Below are 17,031 nucleotides of genomic sequence, written 5' to 3'. Positions count from 1 at the left end.
ATTTTAATGTTGTTTTATGCCTTTGCTTTTGCTTGCTTTTATTTTATTTTATTTTATCTTTGTTTGCTTTATTGTTAAATTGGTTCTAACTGTAATTGTATTATTGCTCTGTAAAGCACTTTGAGCTGCATTTCATGTCATGAAAGGTGCTATACAAATAAAGTTTATTATTATTATTATTACGGCTTCATTCACTGGGGGAGAATACATAAAAGAACATGCGAGGACGACACAAAATAATCGGATTAAAAAACATATTTGTTTTGCATCTGAACAACCTCTGTGGACGATGGACATTCCCTTTTTTGACGTGTTTCTTTTTGCCTTTCTTGTATTATGTTTGGCTTACGCACCTGACTACAATACCTGTTGATTTGGACTATTTAACGAGAGCGCAGACTTTTTTCCTCATCTTTGTTGCAATGCAATCTGATCACAAGTCGCAAGAATTGCCTATCTTGAGGAGAAGGTACTGTGTGTGTGTGTGTGTGTGTGTGTGTGTGTGTGTGTGTGTGTGTGTGTGTGTGTGTGTGTGTGTGTGTGTGTGTGTGTGTGTGTGTGTGTGTGTGTGTGTGTGTGTGTGTGTGTGTGTGTGTGTGTGTGTGTGTGTGTGTGTGTGTGTGTGAATGGAGGAGAGATAAGCAAAAACATGGACTCTAGCTGACTTGCCCAGCAGCATCATGGGTCAAATGAATCCTTTCCTCTCCACCCCCCTCGTCTGTTTCCATAGTGATAAACTGTGGCGATCCAGGTGTTCCGGCTAATGGCCTTCGTTATGGAGAAGACTTTGTGATCGGTCAGAACATATCCTTCCAGTGTCAACCAGGATATGGCATGGAGGAGGATGGGTCGCCTGCAAGGTCGTGTACCCAGAACGGGACCTGGAGCGGAAATATGCCCATATGTACAGGTAAACCACCCCTATACCCATATGTAAAGGGAAAACAATATTACCCTATACCCATATGTAAAGGGAAACCAATATTACCCTATACCCATATGTAAAGGGAAACCAACATTACCCTATACCCATATGTAAAGGGAAACCAACATTACCCTATACCCATATGTAAAAGGAAACCAACATTACCCTATACCCATATGTAAAAGGAAACCAACATTACCCTATACCCATATGTACAGGTAAACCAACCCTATACCCATATGTACAATAAACCAACCCGACCCAATACCCATATGTACAATAAACCAACACAACCGACAACCCTATACCCATAATGTCATGTGTACAGGTAAACCAACACTACCCTATACCCAGTGCTGACCTGGCTATAAACAAAAACACTACTAGCCCTCAGGGTCTAACACGTACTTAGCTAGAAAGGTGGCAATGCTACACACAGTTTTTATCCATTGTTACTTGCTGATTTTCATTTGTGGTGTTAACAGCTGTGACTGGATGTTTTCACACGTCACATGATTATTAAGGATTATTGAAACCATCTGTAGGGGAGTTGCTACATTAACCACATTTTGACCCATACATTTCTGTGTAAGTCAACCATTGAGGTAGACATATAGTACACAGAGGGATTGGACAGCTGTATAGCTGGGGAGTGAATTTCATAATTTGATGGGATGGAGCATAAACTATCCTAGATAAACGTCTACTAAATAACCTGTAACCTAAATGGTACCTTGAGTGGATATGTCTTTAATGCTGTACAGAACAAGTTAAATGAACGTTAAACCATGGCCAAGCCATCACGTGTCGTGACAGAACGTTCTGATTCATAGCCAACACCGGAGGATTTTAGCCAGGATTTTCAAGATCCTAAAGAAATGAAAAGGAAATCACTTGTCCATATGTAATTCTTTATTTAGGAAAAGTGTGTACATCCTACCACATAGTTTCATCTTAATACTGAACATTATACAAAAACCTTGGTAAAGGATGAACATCTTAAACATTTTAACCCTTCCCAAAATACCATCCTTTGCTTTTTAAACACAACACACAGAACAGAAAAGTAAAGTAAAAACTAGCCAAATGTAATATATACATTCTGAGACCAGGGAAGCACAAACAAAATAATACTTTCTTTAGTATGATACTATAAAAGAGATTATGTTAAAGAGACCCAATGGCTTTCCACTAACCCTATCACTGTGTTATCATATAATGAAGGAAAGACAATCACATGATACAAAAGACAAAGACATAAAGAGGAGACAACCAAAATCCAAAAGACCTAATATATTACCTCTCTAAAGCAAAACCTTGTCTGTCATACGTAACCCTGTTTGATAATTTTGTACATTTTTCCATTTGTAGGCGAAGTGAAAAAGTATTTTATTCCATTAGATAGATGTAATTTACTATATCTGCTCAGTCCTCCATTTTAAGAGGATCAGTAAGCAACCAATGTCTGGTGATGTCCATGAGTGTGAGTTGGTACATTTCCACTGGGAGTCAAAACAACCATTCCATTCCTCATTTGAAATCACAAAGTTACCTTCATTTTCCCACTTGTTTTCCACATATTCTGTCGAATGAGGTTTCTTAGTCATAAAACCCGGAGATCTAAAGTCATTCAGTATTAAACTAGTCGGGACTCTTGGATGAATATCAGATTGGTTTTATTTTATCTTAAGGCTTTAGGCTTAGTATAGTGTGTGCTATGCAATGATAACGCAGCACACACCAATTGGATCTGTTGAAGTAACAAGATGTCACTTACCACTCAGCCGTCCATGGCTCAGGAGGTAGAGGCCATCTGGGAATCGGGAGGTCACCAGTTCGGTCCCCGGCTCCTCCAGACTTGGTATCAAAGTGTCCCCGATGCTTAACACACTTAACCCCTAACTGCTCTCTGGGCACTGTTATACTAAATAGTCACACACTGCTCCTAATAGTTAGGATGGCTAAATGCAGACAATGAATTCCAGGTGTGCAAATGTTCTTGGCAAATACCCAAAACAACAACTAAAAGGGGACACAGCTATTAGTGGGCTCGATTTCCAATTTTGGAGAGTGCCCAGTTATGTTATTCCCTTCTCACTGTTTTTATTATTATTCTCAAAACCTTGGCCCGGTCTAGCACCATCATATTTTCACCTAGAAGCTTCATTCAAACTTTAAAATGTTTGTCTTGTTCTCTAATCCTGTGGACGTTTCAAAACCTTTTGAAATGTGTCATACTTTCTAAAACGTACATTTTACACATGGATGATGTCATTGATTTTTTAGATCCCTCACAGTTTCTTCAGGAACATTATAACTCTAGTTATTATACTATTGCAGTCCACTTCACCAAGAATGATAATCAACGCAGAACTCACAAAAGCCACGTTATACTCGCTCGCTCTGTAAACATAAAGAGAACACACTGCTAATTTTATGCTCACACCGTTTATTGCAAGTTCAACGTTATGGAAATGTAGTTAGGAAACCATTATTCTGTCTGCAGTCAGAAAAGCAGCGCAATTTACATGAACAATACATGAACCTACGCCAGATTGCGAATTATGGACAAATTAATTAGATTCTCCATGGTCAGCCGCCTCAGGTTCAACCACTGAGAGCTGTTGAAAGAATTCCAAAATGTGCGAGCTCTTGCTCTACTTGAAAGGAAAATAAGTTGTTAAATGTGTGATGCTCTTGGCTGAGATTTTGGAAAGGCCCTTTTTGGTATAATTATGTCCTGCTTTTTTATGCAAAAAATGCATAGTGCAATGCCTAAATGGCAAGAAATTACATACATTAACGTTCTGCAGATATATTGTATACATATAAAGTTATTCATTGTTCTTATTGTTAGATAAGATTGTCTGCAATTAGTATAACTGTAACTATTGCAACATAATCATTTACGTCATTCAAATCTTCTGAATAGCAGTGGTGGAAAGTAACTAAGTACATTTACTCAAGCACTGTACTTAAGTACAATTTTGAGGTATTTCCCATTTTCAATACTTTTACTTCTACTCCACTACATCTCAGAGGCAAATATGGTACTTTTTAGTACTTACTACACTACAATTATTTGAAAACTTTAGTTACTAGTTACTTTGAAGATTTGAATTATTATTGCAAAACATACATTAACCACTTCAGCCCTACCTAGATCTACAAGCTCACAATGTGTTGTGAGCTTGTAGATCACGTACTGAAAATTGGACGTACTCCAGTAAGTAAAAAAGACCTCAAAATTGTAATTAAGTACTGTACTTGAGTACATGCACTTAGTTACTTTACACCACTGAGGTACCCCACCCCCCTCCCCCGGCCATCAAGAAAGGCGCCGGTGTAGGACATTGACTTTGGGCTGGGCGGCATTGAAGCGAACAGCCTTTTTGCATGTAGTTGAAGCGCAAGGGGGCGGGTGGGGAGAGAGCCTGGCGACGCGAGCTATGTTAGTGCACTTACTGTCAGTTGGGGCAAACGCAGTCCCCACAACATAATTTACGATTCTGTGCCTATCGGTACATAACTCGGACGGCGCTTAGTCGACTAGCAGACCATCGGCCGGTCGTCGCGGGCACTCGCGCGACTCCTCGGCCTCAAGGTCTCCTGAGTCGGCGCGCCTCCGTCATGGTCCAAAACCATACTTTATGGGCGAAAAAAAGTAGTCCGCGGTTGTTTGAAAAAGTATTGTCTCAAGCGGGAGTCGAACCCAGACTCCCAGTGGTAATGGTTTTAGACTCAAGTGATTAGCAAGGTGCGCCACTGAGGCCGGTGCTGAAAATGGGTATTTGGGCTGTATTAGAATGTGACGTCCTAACTCTTCTAATGTAGAGGAAAGAAGTCCCCGCCCGCGCGCCCGCCCAATAGGGGAAGCTTCCCAACTACATGCAAAAAGGCTGTTCGCGGCATTGAATGGGGCCAGGGGGTGTCACCTATTACCACTGCTTAAAAGTCTCTGTTGTTTGTCTCCCCCTCTTCCATCTTCCCTCTCTCTGCCCCCCTCCTATACGGCACAGCGGTGACGTGCGCGGCGCCCACCTCCATCGGCAACGGGGCGCTGCAGGGCAGCGACTTTGAGTGGGGCAGCAGCGTGAGCTACAGCTGCGCGCCGGGGTACGAGCTCTCCTTCCCGGCCATCCTAACCTGCGTGGCCAACGGCACCTGGAACGGCATGCTGCCGCAGTGCTTACGTGAGTACACTACACACACACACACACACACACACACACGCACAGACGCACGCACGCACGCACGCACGCACACACGCACGCACGCACGCACGCACACAGGCATTTCAACGCTTCGCTTATGCATATATCGTCGCTGTCGGGCAGAAACCTCCCATCTCCATGTTTTCACTTTTTGTGTTTTTTAAATGAACGTTTTGAGCTTGTAGATCTGCTACTTTTGCCATTTTTGAATTTGAATCCTGAAAAAGTTACCGTTTTGGACATACTGTATGAGGTTTCCACGCGACAGAGACGATATGTAACAACACACATAATGTAGGTGCACAGATGCATCCAAACTGGAGCAAGCATGCATGCACGTTGCTTCTCTTCACCGTTAAAGGGATAGTTCACCCAAAACAATTACTTAAAGGAGTAGTTCACCCAAAAAAGTACTTATTTCCTATTAATTACACACCCCATGAAGCATTGAATTCATGGAGATTTTTTTGTTTTTGTCGCAATCCTAAGCCAATAATTTGAGACCCTAATGTATCCGGTAGGAGACACAAATAGTCTCCTTTGTGTCTCCTACCGGATACATTACGGTCTTATTATTATATTGGCTCAGGAATGCGACAAAAACTAAAACATCTTCATGAATTCAATGCTTCATGGGGTGTGTAATTAATAGGAAATAAGTAATTTTTTGGGTGAACTACTCCTTTAATTATATATTTTTTTGGTCACATTCCTAAGCCTAATTTGATGATCAGCGGACCGGTAGGCAGCGGTTCCGGTAGGAGACACAAAGGAGACTCTTTGTGTCTCTTACCGGAATCGCTGCCGATCATCACATTAATGGATTAGGAATGCGACAAAAAAAACAAAAATATCCATGAATTCAAGTCTCCATGGGGTGACTAATCGCTAGGAAAAAAAAGACATTTTGGGGTGAACTATCCCTTTAAAAAAAACATCGTGTTCTTCAGATATGATAGAAGACGGCTTATTTGTATCGTTTTTCTCTAATCTGTGTGTGTGTCTGTGCCTTTAGCCAAGTTCTGTGGTGACCCTGGCATTCCGGTTGGTGGGTTCAGAGAGGGGCGGAGTTTCATATACCAATCAGAAGTGTCCTTCAGCTGTGCCCCGCCTCTCCTCCTGGTCGGCACCGCAACCAGGCTCTGTGAGAGCGACGGCACTTGGAGTGGAACGCAGCCGCGCTGCATCGGTAACGCACGCACACGCACACGCACACACTCTCTCACACACACTCACGCATGCACATGTGCATAATTATGCATGAATAGCCGTTTGAATAATTTATCAATTTGGTCATATATACAAACATTTTGAACATGGACACACGCGCACACACACACACACACGCACACGCACACGCACACGCACACACACACACACACATACACGCACACACACACGCACACACACACACGCACACACGCACACGCACAGAGACTCTTGCGTATTGCTAAAGACGTGTAGATCTAAGCGCCGCACTTAGCTATTGGACATCCATTCATGATTAAAGATGAATCGCTGTGATTTCTGCCTTAAACATGGCTTTAGTTTAACCAACGGTAAACTGACACTAAAAACGTCACTTTACAGTGTAGAATATAGGTGGCTCAGTAAAGCCACTCCAATGAACAGAATGGTGGTAAAAGGCTTCTAAACCATGATAACACAATGTAACACCCCCACACACGCACGCACGCACGCACGCACGCACGCACGCACGCACGCACGCACGCACGCACGCACGCACGCACGCACGCACGCACGCACGCACGCACGCACGCACGCACGCACGCACGCACGCACGCACGCACGCACGCACGCACGCACGCAGCAGAGGCCAGTGGTGGAAAAAGTACTCAAATATTTTACTTAAGTAAAAGTACTAATACTGCAATGTAGAAATACTCTGTTACAAGTAAACATTTGGAATTCCAAATTTAAAGGAGTAAAAGTACAAAAGTAGTGGTATCAACATGTACTTATAGTATCAAAAGGAAAAGTACTCGTTACGCAGAATGTCCCGTTTCACAAGTTTTCAAATGTATAAAATTCATTACAATCCTTTGGAAATAGCAGATCTACAAGCTCACGTTGTGTCGCATCGCGACGCATTGTGAGAAATGTACATAGAGCTGAAGTGGTTACTGTATGTGTTGTAATAATAATCAAAATCTACAAAGTAACTAGTAACTAAAGCTTTCAAATAATTGTAGTGGAGTAAAAGTACAATATTTGTCTCTGAAATGCAGTGGAGTAGAACTAAAAGTATTGAAAATTGGAAATACTCAAGTAAAGTAAAACAATATGTCAAAATTGTAATCAAGTACAGTACTTGAGTACATGTACTTAGTTACTTTACACCACTGGCAGGGGCTTCAGAGTAAAGAGGAAAATAAGCAACACGTCTAAACTTCCAAACGACAGCTTGCTAGCCAGCCACCAGAACGAGAAACGGATATTCAGCAACACTTCACCAACGGCCCCAAAGGGTCAATTTATCACTACCTTATGTGACGTTTAGAGCACCACTTCACATGTCTGATTCAGCGCTGGCGCTCCAAACATCAAGCGCCGTGATGAATTAGAATAAATGGGAACCCGTATAAATCGAACATTTTTTTTTTTTTTTTGCCCACACCTCCTGTTCCAGACTTCATTCCTTGATCCATATGAGGCCTGATTTATAGTTAGCTCAGTGGTTGGAAAAAGTACTCAAATGTTTTACTTAAGTAAAAGTATCAATACTGTAATGGAATTCAAAATGTACTATAGTAAAAGTACAAAAGTATTGGCATCAAAATGTACTAAAAGTACCCAAAGTAAAAGTATAAAAACAAAAGTTATGCAGAATGTCCCATTTCACAAGTTTTCAAATGTATAAAATCTTTTGAAAATAGCAGATCTACAAGCTCACAATGGGTCGTGATCGGCTATTTTCAAATGGCCGAAATGTACATTGGTTAATGTATGTTTTGTAATAATAACCAAAATCTACAAAGTAACTAGTAACTAAAGCTTTCACATAATTGTAGTGGAGTAAAAGTACAATATTTGTCTCTGAGATGTAGTGGAGTAGAAGTAAAAGTACTGAAAACTGGAAATACTCCAGTAAAGTAAAAATACCTCAGAATTGTATTTAAATACAGTACTTGAGTAAATGTACTTTACACCACTGAGTTAGCTGTATAGCGGCCCAAAAAAGCCGATCTTCAAGCTCTCGTCTGCCTTTTTTGGCCGTGGGACACCGGGGCGAATGATGGAGTAAAAAATTAGCCATTATGTGACGGATGGATCCTTTTAACGGCCCCCCATATAAGCCGTGGTGGTGGGTCTCTGTCGGGTTCTGTGCCACGGTGGTCCTTCTCAAAATAGACAGCTTCATTGGGTTAATCGCTTAAGTGGTGTAATGAATTGATCTATGGCGGCCATGGAAACGCTCCAACTCTTAATGGATGTTGCTTGTTAGGAGAAGTCTTTCTTTTTGGGGTTTCAGAGCATTAATACCTCAGGACACGGAAAGCGTGACGCTTGGGCCGGTGGCTCACACACACACACACACACACACACACACACACACACACACACACACACACACACACACACACACACACACACACACACACACATACAGGCACACATGCATAAATGCATCATGCTGAAAGGGTATTGCTTTGTTCTTTCCATGATGGCTAAAGAGAATGTAATGACAATCTAATGCTGTTTCTGATGAGGTCAGCACTGACACGTGTGTGTGTGTGTGTGTGTGTGTGTGTGTGTGTGTGTGTGTGTGTGTGTGTGTGTGTGTGTGTGTGTGTGTGTGTGTGTGTGTGTGTGTGTGTGTGTGTGTGTGTGTGTGTGTGTGTGTGTGTGTGTGTGTGTGTGTGTGTGAGAGAGAGAGAGAAAGAGACGTGTGTGTGTGTGTGTGTGTGTGTGTGAGAGAGAGAGAGAGAGAGAGACGTGTGTGTGTGTGTGTGTGCGTGTGCATGCACATGTTTGGGAGCATGCTGTATATTAGTATGTGATTGAAGGTGGAATGAGTTTTGAGCTGAAGCAGCCTGCACTTTAAATAAGATGGACAGAGACGGGGGAGAGCGATACATAGAGAGAGAGAGTAAGACAGAGGAGAGAGAGAGAGAGCATGAGGAGGAGAGAGTGAGACAGTCAGACGGTGTGTGAGACAGGTGAAAATAGAAAGACAGAGAGACAGAAAGAGAGACACCGGTAAAGAGAGACAGAAAGAGGGGGGGGGGGGGGAGAGAGAGAGAGAGAGAGAGAGAGAGAGAGAGAGAGAGAGGCTCTGTCATTTCGGAAGCTGTATTGAATCCAGCTCTCTGCGTCAAGATGTGCTTTACATGCTGATGACCCTACCCCACACGCACGTGCACACACACATTCAAAAGTGGTCCCTGCTTCGTTTTCTGATGCAGTGCTACTGCCCCCTGCTGGCCCCACACGGGGACTGTAATCTGCCGTAACCATGACAACAGAGAGAGCGGGGGGGAGAGACATTAAAACTAATTTTCACTTCTTTTGACTATGTTCTGTCTAATTTGTGCCCTGTGTGCTTGTTTGTGTTCAGAGCCCACCCGGACCAGCTGTGAAAACCCAGGAACACCTCGCTACGGCTCCTTAAACAGGACCTATGGATTCAAGGTGAAACACCTATCGTTTACAACAGAGACTCTTCAAATCTTTTCATTGCAAGGACCCCCTGTTTACTATGCATTAGTCCACGGACGCCCTTAAAGGGATAGTTCACCCCCAAAATGACTTTTTTTTTTATCGATTAGTCACCCCATGGAGACTTGAATAATGTTTTTGGGGTGAACTATCCCTTTAACTATGAGAGCGTACAAATGTACGTTCTCACAGTTTTCATTTGTACGCTCTCATAGTTAACAATCATTTAGGCTGGGGAAGACCCTGGAAGACTCTCCAAGGTCCCCAGACCACACTTTGAGAACCACCGATTTACAAAATGACTTATGGGCAACAGTAACAAGTATAACAAACTAGTGGATCAGTCCATGTGCCGTGATCGAATTGAACCGTGAGGGCAGTGCCAACGCACGCCTCTACCTATCTATCTATCTGTCCCACGTCATCCATCCATCAATCCATCCATCCACCTGACCTCTACACAGGCAGTGTGTCGTATCATTTCACTGCCAGTAGAGCCATATGACTCGAGGCCGAACAAGCTCCAGCCCTCGACTTCAACACGCTGTCTGTTCTCTCTCCTCCTCTCTTGTGTTATAGGTGGCAAGTGTGGTGTCGTTTCAATGCCAGCCGGGCCATCTGATACAAGGCTCTTCCTCCAGGACGTGCCAGCCCGACTTGACGTGGAGCGGAACACAACCCGAGTGCATACGTAAGAGAGAGAGAGAGAAAGAAACCTCCTCGCTGTTTGATGTAGCGGTCAAGTAATAGTAATAATAATAGTAATGCATTTTATCCATAAAGCACTTAACCCATTAAGACCTGAAGCCGATTCTACAAAATTAATGTCTTCTAAATCCCAAAAGTATTCTGAAAAAAAAAACGTATGTTTCTAAATCAGTGGTGCTCAAACTTTTTCATGTCAACGACCCCCACAATGATATGTATTTGGCCGCGGACCCCATCTCAAAATGTTTTGTTCCAGGGACCCCCAGGAGCAAAGAATAGTTACATTTTTTGGGCTTTAAACAATATATATTCAAAGATTTGCACACATTTTCAAGATTTTTAAAGAGTAGCAGATATACAAGCTCATAGCGCGGCACTGAGTGCCGCGCTATGAGCTTGTATATCTGCTATTTTTGAATAGTAAAATGTAAAATAATGCTTTTTAGCTCAAATGAAAAGGTGACACAGATGCGTTCCAGGTCTTGATAGGTGTTACAGGGTTTAGAAGCATGGCCATAAAAACAGCATATAGGCAACCGAAAACAATTACATGGGACCCAACTAGGCTAAACTAAAGGGTCAAATTAAAAGACAAAGGCCCAAGAAAAATTATGAAAACGCTTTGTTAACAACTCATAGGCCGCCATTATCGCATTAATGCGATCTAATAAATAGCGCGCCTGGCCGCCAAGATCGCATTAATGCGATCTATGGTCTTTTTTTATCTTTATGCTCTGATCACGCTATTCTGTAATGAATCACTTTAAGTTTCAGGTTCCACTTACTTCACCCACCACTGCATCCGGTTTCATGACTTGGGTTCCGTTTCCGGTTTTCATTTTTTTCCCCCCAGTCATTTTCGACCATAATAGGGAAAAAAACGGTTTTTCACACGGTATAAAAAACGATCGGAGACCTCCCCTTCTATAATCTATGGTCTGGGTGACGAACAGTCATCCCCGTCGTGTATCACATGCATCGTAATTTTCGCCGATCAGAGAATCTGAGACCACTTCACATCCGGTTTCATGTATTTGACTGTTTGAGTGGGTGTGGGGGGGGGGCGAGTGTGTCAGCGAGCTGATCAAGCTGGGTATTTGCTGCTCTCTTGTGGTGGAACGATCAAAACGATTCAAATGTCCAGCTAGACTTTCTATATGTAAATTAAATAACAAAATAACAAAACTAAAAAACACGAAAATCGCTGGCAAGGGCAGCTATGAACGAGGTTTTAACTCTGGCAGTCAATGAGTTAATATTTATATTTTTATATTTATATATTTTTTTATAATATATTTATTGGCATTTTCAAATATATAAAACATAACATTATGACTCTTGTGTTATAATGCATCTAAATAATCAAACAAAAACAGAGCAAATAGACATCACATAGAATACATCCACATACACAGTAACAATATGAAAAACAAAAAACTGAAAATTAAAAAATAAAAATAAAAAACATTACAAAAACAGCAAAAAAAAAAAAAAAATACAAAAAAGAAAACAGACATGGTCATGATTTTTCTTCCCACATTACAAAGTAGCAGAACCATCTAACACGGGTCCTAAAGGATTACCTTCCATAAAATGTATGAACTGTCCCCAAATGTATTGAAAAATAGCAGGTTTTTGGTCCATTTTTAAAAGCATCAGTGGACTGTGGTGCTCTCAGGTGTTCGGGGAGGGAACTCCACAGACGTGGGGCTGTGTAGCAGAAGGCCAGGTCGCCCATGGTGCAGAGCTTGGTGTTGTAGCGGTCAAGCGGTCAAGCACTTTATATGGTCAGCGTCAGGAAACACACGTTTTTGCCTCGCTGGTCAGGGACACCGCACACCGTCTCCCTTTCTCCCTTTACGTTGTCCAGCCTGTCTTTCTCTATATAGAAAGGCAAAATATGCATGCACATACTGGACAGACAGACAGACAGACAGACAGACAGACAGACAGGTAGACAGGTAGAGAGAGAGATACATGTGCTGTACTATAGTTAGATACGTAGTTCTGCCATTAATCGGTTCGTCAATCAGACATGTTTAACAGAAGTTACATCTATTTATGATTAATGTGCGACCAAGTCAACCACGTTGTGAAGACGTTTGTCAGTTTACTTATTTTATACTTCTTTATCTGCCTCCATCCCTCTCCTCCAACTGTCTTATCGTTGCCCCTCTCCCTCTCCTTTTCTCTTTCCATCCGTTACGTTTCTCCTTCATCATATGTTGTCCTATATACCCTCTTTTGTCTTTGTCTGTGTTCCATCCCCCTCCCCTACAGCCCATGCCTGTAAGCAGCCAGAGAGTCCGCTCCATGTGGACGTGGTTGGGATGGACCTGCCCGGTTTTGGCTACACCCTGGTGTACAGCTGTCAGCCTGGCTACTTCCTGGCGGGCGGCTCCGAGCACAGGGTCTGTAAGAGTGATGGTACATGGACCGGAAAGATGCCCATATGTAGAGGTAAAATACACACTATACTGTTCCAATTATTAGGATTGATGTGGACTTGACTTGACCTGCACGTTTTGGGAGACTTTGTGTGTGTGTGGGGTGCATTCACTGTTGCACACTGGATTGTTTATGGGTGTCATTTAACTTGAATGGAATACAACTCTGTAGACAGTTATTTGCAGCGCACAGTGGTGTAAAGTAACAAAGTACATTTACTGAAGTACTGTACTTAAGTACAAGTTTGAGGTATTTCCAATGTTCAATACTTTTACTTCTGCTCCACTACATCTCAGTGGCAAATATTGTACTTTTAAAACTTTAGTTACTAGTTACTTTGCTATTATAAAACATATATTAACCACTTTAGCCCTGTTTTATATATCCACCTGTGTCCGCAGGAATTTACTGGGGCAAAGGCCTGGTGGGGGACATATCCTGCGGAGGCGCAGGAAGTAGGAAGTAGCATTTACATTTGCCAGCAGAACCTAGCTGGTCACAGACATAAGCCAGATTCCAAACCCGAAAATCTCGGCCACTCGCTCACTCCCACTCGGTCACTCCGACTCCAAACCGGATGTGCTAAATTCCAATTACTCAGTTGCTTCTTGGAGGAGGCGAGTGGAGTCGAGTGGAGGAGCCGAGGAGGCTCTCTACTTCCGCATTTAGCGAGTGTACATCAAGTGTAGGCTCGACCACTCTCCACAGCTCCTCCGCGGCAGACTTCCGCATCACGTGTAGACGTTTTTTTTGTTTTTTCCCTTCTCCCGTGACGTATACATGGTCCTCCTCCACATGTGGCCACACAAACAATGCTTGAAACCCGAAACCATGCCCCGAAAACACCGGCTGCCCCCCCCTCGCCCCCGCCGATCACTCGTTGCCCATCTCACACACACACACACACACACACACACACACACACACCCACACACAGTGTAAATTAACTGAAAAGACGCAACAAGCCACTGGCTTTATTGCTTTGTATGATATAAAGTATAATACAATTATATACATTGTAATATATTGTGCACACTTATACTGTCTCAAAAGCTGATAGTTCATTTCTCTCCGTGCATGCCTCATCTCAATGCAGTGCATGGACTACTATAAATTACTGTGACAAAGATTATGTTTAAAATAATGTATTGTATTTATATATAGACTGAATATAGGGTGACTATATTCTGAATTCCCCAAAAAGAGGACACTTTACGCTATTTAACTATAGCCGTACTCATTCCATTCTGAACCGATTCTTACATTTTAAAATTCTGTATTTGCTGTGAAGGGTCTTCTTTCATGTCTATCAGTCATGATTTATTTCGCTATCAAACAATATCAAGCAAAATCACAAAATCGTCTGAGTTTTTTTCTTTTTTCTTCGTCCCAGAAGTGGGGAGGATATCACCCAAACTCTCAAAACCCCGGACATTTGAAGGATTTTATAAACCCCCCCCCAGACAGCCCCCCAAAAGAATATATGTCCGGGTAAAAGAGGACGTATGGCCACCCTGCATGAATGATGTAATTCAGAGTCAGACATACTCTGTAATATACGGTGGCTGTTATACGTAGCAGTGCCGTGCGGGACTGCTGCGGGGGGTGGGGGGTCTGGGGACTGTACGAGCAAAAAGAGGGACGGGTCAGGATTTAATTCATAAATGTAAGTTTGCTCATCCTGGCGCTTCGTTCACTATTTCAGGAATAAATGGCTTTGCACAAAATGTTAACTATAAAGATAACAATGTGGCCATCCACATTGATGAATTGTCTATTCTATTCTGTATTATTCTATACCTGCATATTATTCTATGCATGTATATTTTCATCCACGGCTCTGGTCCAGCTGTGTGAGACGTCATAAGTGATCGCGGAATTTGCCGTCGCTTTGAAATGACGCGCTAAGTGCAGTCCGATCCTTTGAGGCCAGCTGGTCGGCCACTCGTCCTCGCAAATAATCCTCGGCTCCTCGCAGGGGCGGGGCTTAGGCGCGAGTGGAGGAAGCGAGGAGAGTGAGCGAGTGACCGAACTTTGGGGAATGGAATCTGGCTATAGCTATAGAAACCTAGATACCTCATTGGCCTCTGCAGTTTGTTGGAGCGACTGGTATTGCGGTCGCCATTTTAGAGTAGGCAAGCCTACTGTACCATTCAAAGTGACTACTGGCCAATCACAGCACGTTGACTACTGGCCAATCACAAGGCGTCTAACTCACTTTTGCTGCGCGGCTGCCTCTTACGAAAAGACCCAACCCCACCTGCCTCTGATTGGCCTACCGAACGCTCCCTTCTGTGACACACGCGGAAGCTTGCCTACTCTAAAATGGCGCCCGAGATACCAATGCCTCAGAGCCGAAGGAGGCGTCTACCTTTATATGTCTATGGTGACCAGATCATGTTCTGCTGGCAAATGTAAACACACTGTGCTGCTACTTCCTATTTCCTGCACCTCCGCAGGATATGTCCCCCACCAGGCCTTTGCCCCACTAAATTCCCGCGGAAACAGGTGGAAAGGCTATTTGAAAATATTTTCAAACATATATTTTCATGCCAATACTTTTGTACTTTTACTCAAGTAACATTTTGAACATGGGCCTTTTATCTGTAACAGAGTATTTCTACATTGCAGTATTGATACTTTTACTTAAGTAGAACATGTGAGTACTTTTTCCACCATTGACTTATTGTGTAATTACTAAGCTGCGTTCACACTACCAGTTACAAAGGCAACAAAAGACCAAGCATCGTCAGCTACACTGTCACTGAGTTACTGAAAATGTCACTCGATGACATCAAGTGTGTGGAAATGGTTCAACAAAAACATATAATTGACTCGTCACTGCATCACTGGAGTGCTGACATTTTTTTAAAGCCAGCTCAACTTTATTGTTTAGCTTTTGTAGCGGGGTGCAAAAAAAGCTACAAGCGTCGGGCGTGGGTTTGGTGTCTTCATGTCACTGGGCTTTCCACTGAAAATGTCTTGTAAAGCCTCTCGCTTTGTGGCTGCTAGTGTGAACGTTGGCATCACTATAAAAGACACCCATGGGATCCTTAGAAAGCCACGGCATGTGGGTGTATGTTGATGAAGATGCACCGAGATAAAACGTTGTCTCTCCGTTTCTATTCTTCTCTTTGTGTGCGTGTGTGTGTGTGTGTGTGCGCGTGTGTGCGTGTGTGTGTCAAGCCGGAGAGAAGAAGAAGCCCGTCAAACCAGCAACAGGGACCCCGAGCCCCAAACTGAACGGTCAGTCCTTCTCTGCTCTGGTTCTGTTAATTACTGGCTCTAGTCTCCTGCTCTCCACTCCAATATCCATCCTGATTTACTCTCGTTTTCCAGTACCTTCCCCCTTCTCGCACTAGTCCCATCCTGTTCCCGGGTGGTTCTTCTACTAGAAAGTGAACTGCAACTATCACAGGAGGAAGCCGCACTAATGATGCTGAAGGCTAATTGTTACTTGGTTGAGCGACCCGCATTTGATGAAGTATTTATAGCCTTTAACCCATTCAATCCGGGATCGCATCTTTGTCATTTTAGATTTCTTTGGCTGTTCAAAAATAGCAGATATACAAGCTCATAGCGTGGCACAGAGTGCCGCGCTATGAGCTTGTAGATCTGATATTTTTGAAAAATCGTGAAAATGTCTGCAAATCTTTGAATATATAATGTATATATTTTTTTCTTTAAAATTTTCATCCAACGATTTTGTAACCCCTATCTTTCACCCAGTGCCAATGCCTAAGCGTGTAATCCTGGGCTACTCTCCCTCTGCCAGCCTGGGGAGAGCCCCGAACTCAGCTCATGCTTCCTTCAACGCATGAGGAGTTAGCAGACCGCTTCTTATCACCCGACAGGGGGGGGTTTCCCCGGTAGGACGTAGCGTGTGGAAGGAACACGTTATTCCGACCAGTTCCTTTCCCCTCCATCAGGTGCCCCGGCTGACCAGGGGGAGGCAGTATAGAGACCAGAATTACTGCATGTTTTTGTGAGGGTATTAACTACCCTAGGAGACACGGGGAGAACATGCAAACTCCACACAGAAAGGCGAATATATAT

General features: G+C 43.0%; 1 protein-coding gene across 1 annotated transcript in view; it reads left to right on the top strand.

Annotated features, from left to right (window-relative positions):
* Positions 1–17,031, top strand: part of csmd3b (CUB and Sushi multiple domains 3b) — a 592,566-nt gene that overhangs the window by 565,907 nt on the left and 9,628 nt on the right. Inside the window, exons 60-66 of the mRNA XM_080442703.1 lie at positions 731–910; positions 4,945–5,118; positions 6,155–6,328; positions 9,719–9,792; positions 10,399–10,510; positions 12,808–12,987; positions 16,162–16,221. Of these exons, the coding sequence (XP_080298829.1) occupies positions 731–910; positions 4,945–5,118; positions 6,155–6,328; positions 9,719–9,792; positions 10,399–10,510; positions 12,808–12,987; positions 16,162–16,221 (954 nt within the window). The remainder of the gene's footprint in view (positions 1–730; positions 911–4,944; positions 5,119–6,154; positions 6,329–9,718; positions 9,793–10,398; positions 10,511–12,807; positions 12,988–16,161; positions 16,222–17,031) is intronic.

This window comes from Gymnoscopelus braueri (assembly GCF_963280865.1).
Source record: "Gymnoscopelus braueri genome assembly, chromosome: 11".
Taxonomy (NCBI): domain Eukaryota; kingdom Metazoa; phylum Chordata; class Actinopteri; order Myctophiformes; family Myctophidae; genus Gymnoscopelus; species Gymnoscopelus braueri.
This window is presented reverse-complemented; position numbering and strand designations above follow the sequence as displayed.